Source organism: Macaca mulatta, chromosome 4, assembly GCF_049350105.2.
Source record: "Macaca mulatta isolate MMU2019108-1 chromosome 4, T2T-MMU8v2.0, whole genome shotgun sequence".
Lineage (NCBI taxonomy): Eukaryota > Metazoa > Chordata > Mammalia > Primates > Cercopithecidae > Macaca > Macaca mulatta.
In genome coordinates, this window is record NC_133409.1 from 86,541,809 (window position 1) to 86,560,692 (window position 18,884).

At 41.9% G+C, this 18,884-nt stretch overlaps 1 protein-coding gene across 2 annotated transcripts in view; it reads left to right on the forward strand.

The window, feature by feature from the left end:
• Positions 1 to 18,884, forward strand: part of FAXC (failed axon connections homolog, metaxin like GST domain containing) — a 67,514-nt gene that overhangs the window by 25,742 nt on the left and 22,888 nt on the right. For both annotated transcript variants that reach the window (XM_077998343.1, NM_001266112.1), the window contains 1 exon segment: positions 1,256 to 1,479. In XM_077998343.1, the coding sequence (XP_077854469.1) occupies positions 1,256 to 1,479 (224 nt within the window).

The window sequence follows — 18,884 nt, forward strand, 5'->3', positions numbered from 1 at the left end:
ATGTACCACCACACCTGGCTTCTGAATTTTTTGAAGTGGCCTTTACTGCTGTATCAGCCAGTACTAAGAGTAGAGGTGAATGCCAATACATCTTTTGTTACTCATCAGGGAGGAAAAATGAAAATGTCTGATGCCTGTACTCCCACACAGCTACATTCTCTTCAGCCTTTGGTAGAAAACCCTTTAAGTTTCTATCTACCAACACTATTAGCCATAAAAAAAATTCTTGCCATTTGGAGAATAAAATCAGCAAAGACCTGGGTGTGGTGGCCAGCAAAATATTTGAACAGTGAACAGCTGCTGGCCCCTCCATACGGATCACACTGTTTTCAGGAGCACCCGAATGAGCAAGTTTACCACTAGGATCACCTAGACAGGAAAAAGGATTCAGCCAAGTTCCATGGGCAGTTGTGTTCCCTTTAGAGTTCTCGAGAACAAACTGAGGTAAAGAGTTGATTTTCTTGGAGAACAAATCATTTGCATAATATTTTAATTTATAATAAAGATGGAAAGGTGCACTTACTCCCTAACGTGCTATCAAAAAAGCAAAAAGGCTGGGTGTGGTGGTGCATGCCTCTAGTCATAGCTACTCTGGGGGCTAACGTGGGGGGATCACTTGAGCTCAGGAGTTAGAGTCCAGCTTGGGCAACATAGCAAGGCCCTGTATCTTTTTTTAAAAAGGCAAAAAGGTTTCTTTCAGAAATTCCTTTCTTTCTTTCTTTTTTTTTTTTTAACTCTTTTATATCATGAAATGTAAATGCACATGCAGAGTATACAAAACAGAAATGTGCAGCTTAATTAATGAACACCAAGCATAAACCTGTGGAACCATCCTTTTGCTCAGGAAAGAGAATGATGCCAACACCCCTGTCACTACTGCCTCCTGCCCTGGGCCCCCATGAGTGCTCACTCTCCTGACTCAAAGACTTTTCAAGTGGGTTTCCACTATGGGATTGCGTGAGAGAAGGCAGAAACGTGGCACTGGGAGGGGAGGGGAGAGGTCTGAGGGTGGGTACCAGGAAAGATCTCATGGCATCTTTATCTGGATTTTTTCCCATTTCTTCCACAACCCCTTAAGTCTAGGCATTGACTAGAGCCTGTTGTGATATCTGGCATGCAGATTGCTCTTGATTAAAGCTGCAGTTATTCAGTTCCTCCAGAGTGTACTAAATTCTGAACGACTCATTCTAAAGCGACCCTGTGGAGCTGATATGTACCTGATGCACAGTAGTAACTTGTTTCCACACAATTCCAGGACGTTAGCTTATTGCCAGTGGGTGGACAATCTCAATGAGACCCGGAAGATGCTCTCTCTTAGTGGTGGTGGTCCCTTCAGCAACCTGCTGAGGTGGGTCGTGTGCCACATAACGAAAGGAATTGTGAAACGCGAGATGCACGGCCACGGCATTGGCCGCTTCTCCGAGGAAGAGATTTACATGCTGATGGAGAAGGACATGCGGTCTTTAGCAGGGCTTTTGGGTAATGTACCACACCTTCTATTCTATATTTGCTATTCTTACTTTTTGCATGATTAGTAAAGCACTGTTGGTTCACTAATTTATGTTTTAATTTTGGCTGATTTCTTTGCTTCCATGTGTAGATTGCGGTCCCCACATTTAACCAAATCCTCTAATTTTCAAAAGCATGTGTCTTTCTACTTAATCACTGGTACTTGACTGTTTTTAGCATGGTGAGCCCGTGTGAAGAGAGTATGGAACATACTTCAGCCTCACCACCTGGCTGCAAGTGATGCTGGCATTTCTGAATGTGCTGTAAGAAAACGGGGATTTTGAGCAAGGAAGCACTTCTGTTTATAAACAGGTCAGGGTCACAGGCTGCTTTAGGAACACACTGCTCAGAGGTTCAACAGTGTACCCATTGACGTCAAGAGTTTGAGACCTGCTGACAGCGCTGATTCTGATCCATTCCCTGTATATGTGGAACATTTGTCATTTTCTCACCCCTCTTATTCCTCTTCATGTTCCTAGTCCTCTTATTACGAGCACATTTTAACCCTGATTTTGTATTTATCACACACAATGATATCATTTTATTTGGGAAACCACTAGAAGAGAAGCACAGAGAGCAGTGTGTACCTGTGGGCTGGTGAGGATGGCTGGGAATAGAATGATGCACTCTTGGTCCCCTGGCTGGCTGAGGGGGCCTGGGCTGATGTGATTCTTCACTGGGCAGAGCTTGATTCATAGCGATGACAATTCATAAACAGATATTGAATTCAGGACCTTCTATGTGTGAAATAATGGCTTCTCCTGGGGGATAGCTAATGTATAAGGAGCCAAGTCCTCCATGTGACTAGGCCATCTCACCAGGTCCTTTGAGGGCTACTAGTTTTTTCTGCAGAAGGTGGGTTTTCACTGGCTCTCCGTCATCTGCAGTAATTTCCAGATTCACCCTCATCCTCGTTCTAGAGCACATTAAGTACCTCACCTCTGCTAGGAAGTCAAGTTTAGAATTTGTTGAAGACCACCTCATGCCTTAGGAACTGGAAGCCATGCTGAGTAGAGGCCGTGCTGGGTATAACCTGTCCCTCGCAGAGTGACCCACTCTGACTGCATCTTTTTGCTCTACATTTCAGACAGTTGCTAGACCTGGGGTCCTTCCTTGAACCCCAGCCTGCAGAGGGCAGATCCCAGCACCACATCCAGCTCTTGGCTAGCTTCGTTACAGGAGCTATGTTCTGGGGGTGGGGGCTTGATACTGGCTGGACTCCTTCAAAAGCTCTGTCTGGCTTGCAGAATTGACATTGTCTAGGCCGCCTGTTGTTTTGCTCCACCGGGACCAGGTAGACCTGCTTGATGTAGATGTGAATGGAATTAACCTCAAATTTGCCTCATTCCTTTGGAAACTTAATGCTGGACTCTTGGCCTCAGAAACCAGGCTCACAACTGGGCCATTTCTCCTTAACAATGGCTATGTCTGTTCCTGGCTTCCTCCCCTTCCTCACTGGCCCATGCTCTTGTGAGCCCCAGTAAGCAAGGAATTGAGTCCCTGGAATTATGACAGAAATTATGCTATAAGCACCACACATCTTTAACAGTTTTTAACAGTGTGGCTTTTTTTAACCAGAGAGGGGTGACCTTCACCTTTCTGGACATTTCTGGTTGGGAGAATCAGGAAGCAGGGTGATACCAATAATAATGGTGACTGACAATTGTTTCTCTTGCGATTAACGATTTAGACAATGCTTTCTCCCCAGTTTTCAGGAGATGGGAAGAAAAGGAATTACTGATAGCTAGGTTGGATACATGATAAGTATTCAAAACAGCATCAAAAGTCTGGATGATTTTCTGGGATGAGAAGCTGAGAGGGCTAGTTGAAAAGTTGGAGTTAGCTGGTGTTATATTCTGTGAAGACCAGGGGGCAGTGTAGTTGTGAACTCTGTGATAAGAGAAGCACTTTTTCTATATTTGGGGAGGGAGAGGTTCTTGGGCTGAATATCATAATTTGTCTTACTAAATGAGGCAAAAACCTCATTTCATTTATTGAATAAGTGAAATTCAAACTACCTCCCTGCCATCCCGATGGACATGGCTCATTTTTAATGCCCAGATGCCTAAGAGACTCAAAATTCAAAATTACTTTTTGTTGAAAAGCCCAAGATTTGGGGAAATAATTGTCTGTGGATGTATATCTGACTCATCAGGATACATTAGTTATCAGTGTTCCTGGTCTATCAACTTCAGTGATTTGAACATTTCCCAAGTGCCAGGAGCTGAGGAATATGAAGATGGGTTAGAGATTTCCCCCATCTCAATCAGCTTGTAGTCCAGTGGGTGATGAGCCTATAAACCAGGAGAGGCAAAGTACTGCTGATCCCTGGTGGCCTGTTTTCATATGGCCTATGAGCTAATACTGGTTTTTACTTTGTTAAAGCGTAGGGAAAAAATGCAACAGAAATGTGCACATGAGGCCTGGAGAGCCTGAAATATTCACCATCTGAGTCTTCACAGAAGTTTGCTGACCTCTGCTCCAAATGAGGAACTGCACAAGTTAGGCTGGGGCAAGTTCCACGACAGAGACCTGTACTTGGTGCTCTGGGATGAAACAGCAGGGAGGACAGGGGAGGGCCATAGATGAGATGGCAGTGTGTTGGCCCAAGAAAGAAAAGCGTTGTCCCAGTGACGAAAATAAGGAAGGACTTTTTGGGAAAATCATGAGAAAAGGAATCCCAAGTGAGTGGCATTTGGGAATCATGGTTGAAATGAAGATTAAAAGATAGTTTGGGGGCAGTCTTATAAAGGACAGTAATTACCATGCTAAAAGATGTGTACTTTATAATACAGATACATGATGATGTTGCAGATTGCTGAGAGTAAGAGAGAAGGAGCCACATGTGTGATCTAGAAAAGCGGCTCTGTTGGTGTTGTAGGGGATGAATTAGGCCTGGTGGGAGGTGATAAAGAGAGACAGGAGACAGGCAGTGAATAGCTATGGATGTAGTTTTAAAAATTGTAACTTAATTCAAACTAAAATAAATGAAATTCAGACTACATAAAACATTAAACAAAATTAGCTAATTTTTATTTTCATATATGAAAAAAACTCTACAGTCAAATCAGGTAGGGTTAGAAAATATGGTTTTATGATATAAAATACATGAATAATATGATGAATAGTTAGGAGGATAGTCATAATTATCTCAGTACTGGGAACACATTTGATGATGAAGTTCAGTATTCATTCCTGATAAAAACTCTTAGTGAAATAGGACTCAAAGACTAGTTCCTGAACACGATGGAAGGGTATTATATTAAGCCAACAACTGGTGTCAGACTTAATGTTGAGTCACTCGGAGCATCCCCAGTTAAATAAAATACGAAACGAAGATGCCTGCTCTCGCTATTATTTAATGTAGTTTTGGGAGGGTTCTGACAATGTAGTTGTATAACATGAAAAAAAGGTATCTTTATATTGGAAAGGAGGAGACAAAATTAGGAAAGAAATTAGGAGATCATGTCGCCGATATAATGGAGAATCAACTAAAATTACTACAGTTAACGAGAGAATTCAGTAAGTTTATGAAGGATACAGAGCTAACATGTAAACAAGTTTTCTTGAGTATCTCAAATAACTAGTTGGAAAATATAATTTAAAAATATTAGAAGTATGATTTATATGAAATATTCAGGACCTACAGAAATAAAATGAAGCAATCCTAGTAAGAGCACATTTGTTTAGAAAATGGAGAGGTGTGCCTTCATTCTTCACTGACTGGAGAATGATGACTCCAGAACTCAAACCCCAGCTCTAAGACCTTGGGCAAGCCTCTTGACTTCTCTGGGCCTGAGTTTCCTTGTGTAAAGTAGGAACAGTAATGGTGAGAAGAAAAGTAATGCATGCAGAGTGCTCTGAAAAGTGGTCGGCATGTAGAAGTAATCAAACAGCAAGCAAATGTGGAGAGCAGGAGTGACCAGTGTCTGGAAGGAGAGGTTCGTGGTGCTGTGAGAGCTGACAGTTGAAGGGTTTGCTTTTTAATTCTCATGTTCTCATGTTCCCCTTGGGGAAGGTGTGTGTGTTCACCGCAGAGAACTATGTGTAGTGGTTGCCTGACTGCCCCCACATGCCAGAAATGCATACACTGTTTATTTCTGAACACTCCCAAAAAGGGATGAGAGTCAATAAAGAGCCAAGAAGACATGAAAATCAAAAACAGAAAGGTGAGGTTTTTGGGAACCAGTGTGGCTAGAGGCAGGAAGCCTAGTGGCTGGCATATGGGTGTGGGAATCCTGGAGTCGGATCCCGGGTTCACATCTGGGGCGTAACTGCTTGCCAGCTCTTTGATTTCACACAAATAACTTGAATTGTTTCATTTGCAAAATGAGGGTCAGAACAATACTTACATCACAGAGGATGGGGACTAAACGAAATGCTTTCTGTAAAGTACTTACTACAGGGCCTGGCACATAGGAAGTGCTAAATAAATATTAGTTATTCTCATAATCACTGTCACTGATTTTGTATGTAACACAACTTCATTGCAAACATTGTTATCTGGGAAAAATATCTACGTAACAAAGATCTTTTTTCTGATTTTAGAATTTATTGTAGAAATTTGGGAAGGTTTAGAAAAGTATAAGGAAGGAAAATAAGTCACCGCAATTTTTAAAAAATATATTTTTCCCATCCCTCCCTCACTCCTTGTTGCTGTAATCTTCTAACCCATTGCTAACAACTGTTACCATTTTGGTGCATATCTTTCCAATATTTTTATGCATAATTTTGAATCATCTATATATACATATTTGTACATATATATTTTCCATTTCTTCTATTTTTAAATATTCTATACCATGTGATTCTGTGTGCGGGGTATCACACTTGGTGCCAGGAAAACTGATAGAAGATTTATCAGACAAAATCCTGCTTTGTCTTTTGCCTTTTTAATATTTCTGTTATCAGTCCTATATAGATTACAGGTATGACCTTGAAGTGGATGGGAAATAAGACAATGAAAGTTAGAATTGTATAGTTGTGTCCCATGTTAACACAGAGATCCCCAGCTGTGGCCGTGAGATACAAAGTATGAATGGAAGATGGACTCTAGTACAAAGTCAAAGCAACACCACCCATTTGACAGATAAGAAAAACGAGGTACAGAATGGTTGAATGACTTGCCAACAGTCACACAACCACTAACAAGTGAGGGCAGGACTCAAATCCAGGCTGTCAGACCTAAGGCCCCTACTGTTTTCTGACCTGACTACTACCTTGGTTTCTTAAGAATTGTGCTGTGAAGTACACAAGTTAAATTGTGTCAGGATGACTTCTTTAGAACATTTTCTAAAATTGCCACAAACTTCCACTGGCAAGTTAAAATGTGGTCTTCAAAGTGATTTTTAAGTACATTTGATTAGGTTGCCCCTGAAAGCAGAGTAGAGATTTAAATGTGGAGCATTATCACTGATTTAGAGATCCTGAGCCTTGTGAGTTGAAGCTGTGCCCTTCATCAGGAGGCTTGCTGCCTAGTCTCTAGGCTGAAATGCTTAAGGAGAAATGATCTCTTTTTTGGGGGCTGCTTCTGAAAGAGCGAAGTGGTAAATGGAATTTGTAAGTGGAAGTGAAAAAACAACCTGATTTCCAGCAAACTTCACTTGATTAATAAAAAATATAATGTGCTTTTCTTCTACTTTTTTTTTTGGCTAGTCTACAGCATTTTATTGAGTCCGAAAATGGCTTGAGGAGTCATTATTTTTTAGTCTTTGTTGACACTGGATCAACACACTTTTAAGAATCAAACTTTTTAGTTATTTTAGTAAACGTCAATGTGATCTTGACTGTAATAAAGAGTAGGGAGTTGCAAAGTAGTGCTTCCCTTTAAAGGCAGTAAAAATGAATCATTTGCTGCTTCATGTCAGCTTCCTAAGCATGTATAATGACACCGTGGTTTTGCTTTTCAGAATGACTGTATTTTGCTGTAGAATGAAACAAGCAACTTTGTTTTCCAAGTATATAGATATTTGGGTGATCACTTAGTTCAGAGTTAAATAATACATGGAAGGTGAAAATATTCTCAAAGAACAGCAGGGTTAAGCTTTTGTGATTAGTCGTAGAAAATCTGTAGGTTGCTCTTACCCAGAAATGCCTTTGGGGTTCTATCCCTCCAGATTAGGAAGCCTATACTATCAAGCGGTGTTGATGCTGTTCAGGGAGCAGATGGACTATAGCAGAGTCAGGGAAATTCAGAGATGGGCATGTGTTGAGGGAAAGGTAGAGAAAATATGGGTGCAATTATGCCTTGCAGTGTAGGTCAAAAACCTTGGAAAGGCGGGTGCCACACTGCAGTCCTCTTATAGCTCTGGCATGCTGAGAAAGAGAGAACTGGTCTCAGTGAGCTCAGAATCTAAAGACAAGGCTGGGCTCTTGTAGGAAATACGCAGGGGGAGGGGATGAGTAGGTTAACAAATGTAGAAGAGCTACCCTCTGGGGAGCGTGCCCTGGGTTGTTGTCAAACGCTTTCTGTGGTTTTATATACCTTATCTTGTGGTTCTCACGTTTCTCTGAGCACCAACACAAGATTGGATTTTGATGCTTCTGGAAAGCAGCTTTCATAAAGTTTCCCAGAGCTCAGAGCTATTCAGGAATGTTGACGGGGCAGCGCCTTGCGTGTTGGGGGTGAGTGGGTTAAAACTGGGCCTGAGTTTCTTCTCTTGATCTCTCTACTGACCCCTAAAGCTCGGGGTGGGGGTACAGGGTGCTAGGCGGCTGGGTTTGGTGATACAGATCATGATGAGGCAGCACAGACTACTAAAGCCTGATGTTTCTTTGCTTTTAATTGGATTTTTATAGATCCTGGGTGGTGACACAGCAGTTATCTCATGGGAAAAGTGGATGAATAATTGGTAAATAGAGTTGGTTTGGGAGATATAGTCATATAGAGGGAGAATAAGAAAAATACAGTTTCAGTTGTGAGGCTCAGCTGTGGACTGCTGATGGTCAATAAATATCTGCTGGATGAATGAAGAAAAGAATGAGTGAATGTCAGAATGCTGTTAGCAGAAGACAAGCATAGACTCCAGGATCTGTGGATGTTAGGAGTACTTTCTGAGCAAAAAATTTAAATTTGTAAATGTATTTAAGAGTAAGTAGGATCAGAAATAGCAATGGGCTGTGCAAGTGGAAACTGCAATGTTATTTTCAGCCACTTTTCTGTTGTTAGACACCTTAGGAGGAGCGTATACTTGTAATAATTAGAATTCAGGCAGAAGGGTAATTCCATTGACTTAGGACTGCGTAGTTAAACACACATGCCTTGAACAGTGTGGTGGTCTTTTTTGAGGGGCTTAAGGGTTGGGTGGTGAACACATTGGGCACAGCCCTGAGCTACCAGAGCTGCCACCTGAGGGGGATATTGCAGGTAAACATTTATAAAATCTCAGCACTTGTGAGGAGTGCTACTGTAAAGTGCAAAGTGCAATGAGGAATTTTTTTGCAGGGGAAATGCACATGGTGGTGGTAGTGATGAAGAGGTGGTTCTGGAAGCCTTTAAGAGGTGACGTTTACTGTTTTTTTTTGTGTGTTGTTGTTGTTTTAAGATGGAGTGTTGCTCAGTTGCCCAGGCTGGCGTGCAGTAGTGTGATCTCAGCTCACTGCAGCCTCCGCCTCCCAAGTTCAAGTGATTCTCTTACCTCAGCCTCCAGAGTAGCTGAAATTACAAGTGCGCAGCACCACGCCTGGCTAATTTTTGTATTTTTATTAGAGATGGGGTTTCACCATGTTGGCCAGGCTGGTCTTGAACTCCTGACCTCAGGTGATCCGCCTGCCTCGGCCTCCCAGGGTGCTGAGATTACAGGTGTGAGCCACTGCGCCTGGCCAAGGAGGTCACATTTAAGTTGCATTCTGAAAGATAAGCCCAAGTAAGGCAGGCGTGTGTGTAGGTATGGGCAGCAAGGGTGGGACAGTGAGTAGAATAGCGTGGACTAGAGAAGGAACATCGTATGTAAACAGCCTGAGATGAACAGCAGCTGGGAGATTTCAAGGAGTGAAAAGGTGGCCAGTGTGTCTGGAAATTGTGTGAGAGCAGGAGTGGCATGAGGCAGTGGTGGCAGGGGCTGAGCTCATAACAGTCTTATGTGTAACATAAATAAATCTGGACTTTTCCCCAAGAGCAGTGGAAACCAGCAGAGGTTGAAAGTTGGGACATGGTGTGATCCTATATCCGTTTCATGTGCTGGAGGGGCCAAGAGTAGATTGGGTGGCCCAGGGAAGAAGCTGTTGCCCAGGCTGTAGTGCAGTGGCACAGTCATAACTCACTGAAGCCTTGATCACCTGGGCTCAAGTGATCCTTCTGCCTCATCATCCCAAGTAGCTGAGACCAGGCATGTGCCACTACGCCCAGCTAATTTTTATATTTTTTGTAGAGACGGGGTTTTGTATTTTGTATTTTCTGTAGAGACGGGGTCCAGGAAAGATAAGATGTTGTTTCGACTATAGGCATGGTGGTAGAGTTGGGCAGAAAGTTATGAATGAGAACTATGTGTTAGAGACAGAACTGAGAAAATTTAGTGATTTGATGTGTATGTGTAGAGGGGGAGGGTCATGGTGATGGAGAGGGGTGGGGTCAGGCATAATCAAGTTCTGGACATTAAAACTTAGTGGATGACTGGGTGTGATGGCATGTATCTATAGTTCTAGGTACTCAGGAGGCTGAGGCAATGGGGATCGCTTGAGGCCAGGAGTTGAAGGCTGCAGAGAACTGTGATTACAACTGTGAATAGCCACTGCACCCCAGCCTGAGCAACATAGCAAAACCTCATTTCTGAAAAGAACCGAAAAACAAAGGACAAATAAAAATTTGATGAGGTAGCCATTCACAGCGTTGGAGGACACTGGAGAAGAGGGGAAGATGATGAATTTCAGGTGTGGGTATGCTGAGTTTGAGGTCCCTGTGAGAAGACACATGAGTAGAGATGCAGTATATGATAAGGGCAGCTGTAATCAGTGGAGGAAAGACAAATTGATTCAATAAATGGTGCTAGGACAGGTGGCTAACCATTTGGAACAAACGAAGTTCAATTCTGACTTCATGTCATATACCTGAATAAATTCCAAATGAATCAAGCATTTAAATGTGAAACATAAACCCATAAACATAAAACCATAAAGGTGCCAGAATAAAATATGGGAAACTTAAAGAATGTTGAGCTTTGGACAGTTTTTCTAAACATGGTGCCGTAGGGTGAAACTATAAAAGAAAAGTTGAATTGCTTGATGACATGAGAAAAAATTAAACCAACCTCCTGTATATAAAAAAAGTTGCCATATTTAAAGTTGAAAGGATAAGCTGGAAAAATGTTTGCAACATGTGACAAAAGAATTAATATTAACATATGAAGAACTTTTATAAATAAATAAGAAAAGTGAATACTTAAGGGGGAAAATTGGTCAGAAGACATATAAAGAGGTAATTTACAAAAACAATACAAATGATGAATAAATACATTAACAATGTTCAACCTCTTTATTTTATTTATGTACTTATTTTTGTTGAGACAGGGTCTCACTCTGTTGCCCAGGTTGTAGTGCAGCGGCACAGTCATAGCTCACTGAAGCCTTGATCTCCTGGGCTCAAGAGATCCTTTTGCCTCATCGTCCTGAGTAGCTGGGACCACAGGCGTGTGCCACCACGCCCAGCTAATTTTTGTATTTTTTGTAGAGACGGAGTTTTGCCATGTTGCCCAGGCTGGTCTTGAACTCCTGTGCTCAAGTGGTCTGCCTGCCTTTGCCCCACAAAATGCTGGGATTATAGACAGGAGGCACCGCGCCAGGCCTCAACCTCTTTAATATCAGAGAAATGCAAGCTAAAACATGAGGCACTTCTCTGTCAATGAAATTGGCATATTTTGTTTTTGTTTTGTTTTTTAAATACTATGAAGAAGTATCAGCAGGGGTATGGAAGAGGCATTGACATATTGTGGTAGGAGTAAAAATTAGTATGTAGTTTAGTAGTTTCAAAAGATAAAATGTCATATTTCTAACATTGACTTAATAAGTAATTCAACCTTCAGGATTTTTTTTCCTAGGAAAAATATTGGAAAGATTTAACTAGAAGGAGAATTCAATACTAAAATATTGCAACCTTACAATTATTAATAGTGTGGCTTTTTGGTCTGGAGTCTGATTTTTGTTTGAGATAGTAGCTGGAAACTTAAGCTGCTATAGGTACTTGCTCTCACTTTCCCTACCCTCTTCTCCTTTATGTTGTCAACTTTCCCTTTCTTCAGCTGGGAGTCTGAGGGTTTAATGGGTGCACAACATGTATAAATTGGTTTGTCTTCAGACACCCACTTGTAGATCATTTATGAATAATCTGCATGTCTCTCTATGAATGAGTGACACCCTTTCATTAAAGAAATGATCTAAAGAAATGATCACCTAAAGAAATGATCACCACTGCAGAGAATGCTCTGAAGAGCTGAGCAGTGTACATTGGTGTCACCAGGTTGGAGTTCAGTGGACCGAGGCTGGACCTTTCTCCCAGAGTGTTCCCAGCAAGCCTGTTCCATGCTCCTGGGCGCCTGGTGCTTTCTTTTTCAGAGCTCTCCTTGCACCCTCTCCTAATGGTTTGGTTTGAGTGTTTCCTCAGCTGGACTCTGTGCTAGGCCTGGCAGATTCCTCCTTTGTCTTGAGAGCCCGACTGAGTGCCTGGCACACATGGGGCATCCAGCCTATGTTTATTGAACAAGAGTCTAAGGAGCAGTTTTGGGATCGTGCTTTTAAAAGAAAAATGGCCAAACTAGTGTGTTTCCAGAGGAGGCTGGTCAGGAGTAGTTAATGGGGAAAAAATTTCATGTGAGGAATTTGAGGATACTGGGCATGGATAGTATGGAGAAGTAAAGCTATCAGGTAATATACTAGCTTTTTTCGAATATTTAAAAGTGGCTAATGACTTAAGTGCCACTGTAGATGACAAGCATAAGGGGGAGGGGAGAAGAGACAGAGGGGATGGTGAGATGTATATTTGGGGAAATAATAGCTTACAACTCAGGGTAAGGCAGAACTTTAAGACAGAGCTGTCCACAATTGGGAGGACTTACCTTGTGATGTGGCCTGAGCTGCTATTCTCCAGATGAGGTTGGATGACCACTGTCATGATAACTGAGGAGGGGTCTTTTTTACAGATGGTGCGATGTTTAGAAATGGGAGGTCTTTCTAGTTCTAAGGGTTTCATGATTTTGTTTATTTATTTATTTTTGAGACAGAGTCTTGCTCTGTCACCCAGGCTAGAGTACAGTGGCATGATCTCGGCTTACTGCAACCTCCACCTCCCAGGTTCAAGCAATTCTCCTGCCTCAGCCTCCCGAGTAGCTGGGATTACAGGTGCCCACCACCATGCCTGGCTGATTTTTGTATTTTTAGTAGAGACAGGGTTTTACCATCTTGGCCAGGCTCGTCTCGAACTCCTGACCTCGTGATCCACCTGCCTCAGCCTCCCAAAGTGTTGGGATTATAGACGTGAGCCACCGTGATTGATTTCATTATTTTATGTTCACTCTCTGGGGAGAAGAGTAGAGTCATTTTGTAAGTCATAAAACAAGGCAGAGGCCAAAGTAGAGATTGGTTATCTCGAATTCTGTTTGCTCTGTTGGGTGGTGATTTATGTTTAGGCTGCTACTCACACCTGCTGAAGTCTCAGTGCTTTAAAGGATCCGTGTTTATGGCACTACTCTACATCCCTTGTTGTTAAATCTATGCTTTGAACAATGAATCTTCCACTTCATTTAAAGTTTTTTCTCTTTTTACTTGGACAGTAGCAAAATTGTTTTTAAGAAAGCTTGGGGATAGGCTGTTTTAATATCTGCTCTTCCTACTCTAATTAGATCATGCAACAGCACCTCACAGAGATGCCCACGTCATCTCCACATTAGGCCTTCAAGTCTTGGCTAGAAGCTGCTTGCTTACAACGCAGCGGCCACACACTCTTACCTCCTATGGAAGTGAAGGGAGAAAGCCTTCAGAACCAGGCAGTGGAAAAGGATGAATATCTACACACACGTTAGCACATTTACCATATGCTGAGTAACTGGGAACAGAGATCAGAGAAGAAAAATGAAGACATGGAAGTAATTATGCCTGTCAATCTAGCTAGAAAGATAAAATACACAGATAAAAGAAAAAAAACCATAGACATTAAAAGAAATGATCTCGAACCTCAAAACAGTGTTTCCTATTGCAGATTCTAAGCATTCTCTAAACTCCAGGGGACTGTCTTGAACAGTGGCTTTCAGCCCTGACTGCTCATTTAGAATCACCCAGGGAGGTGTGGAGCGGGAGGGTGGTGCTTTTAAAACATAGCTATGCGGGTACCATGCCAGAAGAGAGAATTCAGCCTCTGGGAAAGAGGTCTGGGGAAAGGTAGTTTAAAACTCACCAGGTAATTCAAATGTGTCTGTAACCCAATATAGGACAGGGATAGAGGAGGGAAGGGCCCTGTGAGGTCCATGTGCCTTGGTTTCGGCAGGCACCAAATGGGAGAACATTGTAGTCTTTTACAGAGGAGGTGATAAAATCTAGAACAAATCAGGCCTACTTCACAGTTTTGCCAGAAAGGTTACCTTTGCTCGGTCTGTCTGCATGGTACATAGCCCAGCTCTTCTTTCCATGTCAAAAACCAGTTGCCTAGACAGTAGACTTTTTTGGTGTGGGTAAATTTTAGATGCTATTTTTAGTAGCACCTTGAAGATAACTCTGGTCTTACAACAGCCCCGAGAGTGAGTTAATGTACAGATGAGAGGGCCAGATGGGGTTCAGAAGGGCTAGGGAATGGGTCTGAGGCCACTCAGCAAATGACAGTGCTTTTCTTCTGTTCCAGTAGAACTACTGTGTGTTTACCTTGGTGGTTTGTTAAAGTCACATGCCAGAAGAATAATAATTTGACCTGAAAACTATAAATTCTAACTTTGCCTGTATTGATTGCATTCTGGTGAGTGCCTCACCCTCTTACAAGTGCATACCGGAGTCCTGTGCTCATCTATTGAAGTGGAAGTGATTTACTCTGACAGGTCTTTACTTATTATTCGATAACTCTAAGGTGCTCACTGCTCTCTAATGGAAGGGACCATTAGATCATACACTCAGAAAGCATTAATTCTTCTTTTCACTCAGCCTCTCCATTCCAGACTTCCAGAGGGCTGAGGGCCCGGTATCTTTCAATAGCCAGGGACTGTGGGACCAGGCCCCATCCATGTTGGCAATTCTTATGGGGACCAGGCATTGGAGGTCCTGAATTGTGGTTTATTTGTTTTCCATTTTCCTTGTTGCTATCTGAATTGGTAGAACTATGTTGATTATGCATGAAAACGAAAGAATTAGTTTTAGCAGAATAAAATTAAATGCTAATAAATACCGAGTTCTTAGAAAACCTTGTGGCTTATTCAGCAATACAGATGGGTTGGTACAATTCTGACAGTCTCTATCTGGTCTCTATCCTGGGTCTTTATCTGGGTATATTTTAGCTTTTTCTTCCCCTGAGAAAAGCAACTTTGACTTTGTGCTTAAATTTCAGGGTTCCAATTACTGAATGATTATAATAAGAGAAAAAAAAAAAAACCCTCACAAGATAGCATCATGTAGACAATAGTCTTTAAAAAACCTTTATGAGTACATATCCCTTAGGTGTGTTTATATGTTAGAGATGAATATAGAATGGGAAGTCTCAGCATCTCCCTTTCATCCCCACCCCTAAGTTGCCAGCTGTGGAAGTTCTCCCAGTGTGTATTCGGCTGGGCTGATTTGCCTGGATACAATTCAGGAGGAATTATAGATAAGTGATGACCTGGTATATTGTAATACATTGTCAATTGTTTGGTGCTTGGTCAACCTAACAAATTATTTCTATTTATTTAAATGATTCAACTTGTATAATAAACCAAAATTTAAAAAATTGGAAAAAAAGTAGATATATTTCATTATTCTGTCACCTAACTCAGTAACTATTTCCTATTTCTGTATACTTTCCACATACATATTTTTATGAAATTTAACTTTTGATGTACACATCTCTTTGTATCCTGTTTATTTTTTAAAAGCAAACACTAAACATTTTTCTCTGTATTGACATCTTTTAAAAGTTTATCTCTTTTAATAGCTGCATAGTGTTTAATTGTGTTGGAAAGTACCTGTATTGATTCCTTTAACATTAGTCCAGTTTTTTTTTTTTTTTTTGTATTATAGATGACTCTTCCAGGTCTGGATGCATTACTTCTGAGGAATAATTTTCCCGAGATAAGTTCATAGGAGTGAAATTACTGGGTGAAGGATTATGCACATTGTTAGGTCTGTTCCTAGGCATCACCATGGTGCTTTCCAAAAGATGCACAAATTTACAAAGTGACCAGTAAAAGATTGAGGCTTCAGTGTCACTGAAGTCTTACCAGTATCGGATCTTACTACTCAAAAATGGTTACCACTTTATTCATTGTAAACTGATATCTTAAGGTTGCTCTATTTTCTGATTCTTCTGATTCTTTAATCGCTTGTAAGAATAAATATTTTTCTTTTTTGGATTTTTCTGTCTCTTTTTTTTGAGATGAAGTGTTTTTTTTTTTTTTTTTGCTCTGTTGCCCAGGCTGGAGTGCATGGCCTGATCTCGGCTCACTGCAACCTTCGCCTCCTGGGTTCAAGCAATTCTCCTGCTTCAGCCTCCCAAGTAGCTGGGATTACAGGTGCCCGCCACCATGCCCGGGTAATTTTTGTATTTTTAGTAGAGACGAGGTTTCACCATGTTGGCCAGGCTGGTCCCAAACTCCTGATCTCAGGTGATCCACCTGCCTCATCCTCCCAAAGTGCTAGGATTACAGGTGTGAGCCACTGCGACTGGCCTGGATTTTTCTAATTATGTATTGTCTGTGATTTGTCCCAATCCTTTATCCATTTTTCCAGTGAATGTTGAGGTTTTTTTTTTTTTTTTTTTTAATGTCATTTGATCTATTTTATTTCACAGTGTTGTCTCTGATGTTTGAGGGAAATATTTCCTGAGAGTCACATGGAATCGTAAAAGTTTATGTGGAGGGACACTGACTTAGGCTCATCCTCTTTGCGGCAATCCCCATCCACTGTAGGCATCACGGTGCTTGTGTGAACCTTTTGTCCAGCACCTCACAGCAGTGAGCCTCAGCCCTGCAGTTACTTCACTCTTTCCATTAAGCCGCCCTCTCCCATAGGCCAGCTCGAGACTTAGGTGGTTCATGGGGCTCTCTGACCCCTGACCTTGCCCTCACAGCCTGCAAATGCACTCCTGCTTAGCCTGCAACACCCCACGCTTGATCTCTGCCTGCCTCTAGACCTCCCCACTGCCATCACAGTGGATTAGCCCCTTCCCATATTGACTTCCCTTCCACTCAGTCAAGCCTGAGCTCCGTCATGGAAGCCACTCTCTCCGTAGTATTCCCCGTCGGTGCCCCAGCCTCTCCCTCACCTCAACCATCTGGGAGTCAGCCCCATCGCCTCATTGTTCTCTCCATTCAGGCCTTTGAGTACAAAGTATCTTCCCTGTCTTTAACTCTTATCTCTTTAAGTCTCCTATCTTTAAAGACACCACCCACTTCTGTCCTGTCTCCTGCTTTCCCTTCACACAAAAGCGTTTTTAAAATGTAGCCAATGCTCTTCCCTTACCTCCCATTTTACTCTAAGAGCCACTGCATCCTGACTCCCAGATCTGCTACTAGTTGCTCTTGAAAGGCTACCATTCAAAAGCTTTCCTATTCTGTTTTGGCCTTTTGGAAGTAGGAAGCTTCTACTGGAGAGAGAGGAACCTAGGAGCCTTTCTTCTCTGCTGTAATGCTAATGGAAATGAGACTTCTTGGGTGTATTAAACTACAAAGACAGGCTTTCTTCTCTGGAGGCTTTATCCCACCTTTTCAGCTCCGGAGATTCCCAGCTCCCTCTTGATGAGACATTAGTGTCTTGTGGTTTCAGGTGATCCCCAGTTATTGGATGTAGCAACTGCTAACACATGCAGGCACTTAACTCCATGCCAGCACTATTCTGAGAGCTTTTCAGGTATTAACTTATTTCATGCTCACAACGATCCTATCCATGAGGAAATTTAGGCACAAACAGGTAACTTGCCCAGGGACACCCAGCTTGTAAATGGTAGAGCTTAAATTTCAACCTAGTCTAGGAGAAGCCAGAAGTCGTTGCTGAACACCTTTTAGCCCTTACCTTACGTATTGGATTTCTCTGATCCTTCATCCCTGCTTTTCCTTAAATGTATCAGTGATTCCCAGGATTCCAGCCCCCACCCTGTTCATCTCACATTGCATACTCCCACATATTTATCTCCGCACACTCCCACATATAATAACTCTCCTGAATCCCAGCTGTTTTCTAGATCTTCACTTAGATGTCCCAGAGCCTGCAGAAATTCAGCACATCCTACAACAGAACTCTTCATCTTCCCACCAACCCAGCATTCCCTGTGACCTCTCTCCATGAATGGTAGCACCGTCCATCCAGTTGCTCCAGCTGGATGCCAGAAGTCATTCCCGAGGGCTCCTTCTGCATCATTTCCACTGGGCTTTCAAAGCCCTGTACTGCCTGACCTCTCCAGTCTCATTTTGTAGCCCCCGGCCCTTGCCTGCTGTGTCTTAACCACACTGTTCTCTCTGCCTCACAGACATTCCAAGCTTATTCTGACTTTCAGGCCTGTGTCTTAACTCTTTCCCTGCCTGGAATTCTCTTCTTCCAGATCTTTGCCTGCTCGATCCTGCTTGACATTCATGTCTCTGTGTAAACAGCACTTCCACAGAGAGGCCTTCCCTGACCACCCACTCTAATGTAGCCGCCAGCCACCCTCTGTCGCATCACCTTGCTTTAATTCTCTGCATAGCACTGATCATTGGCTGCTGTTTAAAAATTGATTGATTGATTTGCTTATTGTCTCTTCATGTGATGTAAACTCCGTGAGAGCAGTGACCTTGTTCCATTTGTCACTGTATCCCACTCACCCAGAGCCATGTCTTGCAAATAGTCAAAATAATATTGATTAATATTGATAAGAACTGACATTTATGGAGTATTTACAGTGTGCTTAGGCAAACAGTAATGCAATATATAATATATACCCTTGTGTATAATATACCTACCCTCAAAACTATATATAATGTATATATATGTTATAATATGTATTACACATATATGTATAATATAAAACACCTACTATATATTTTTTTCATATGGTGATATAACAATACCTATATTCTGATGGGTTTAGTGAGAGTTAAATGAGGTAGAAATTGTCCTCATTAATTTTCACTAAAGGCGTATGAGGGTAGGTACTATTATTATCATTAGTATTATTATGCCTGGTTTGTAAATGAGGAAACTGAGGTACATTGTAGTGAATTAGCTTACCTGAGATCATGACT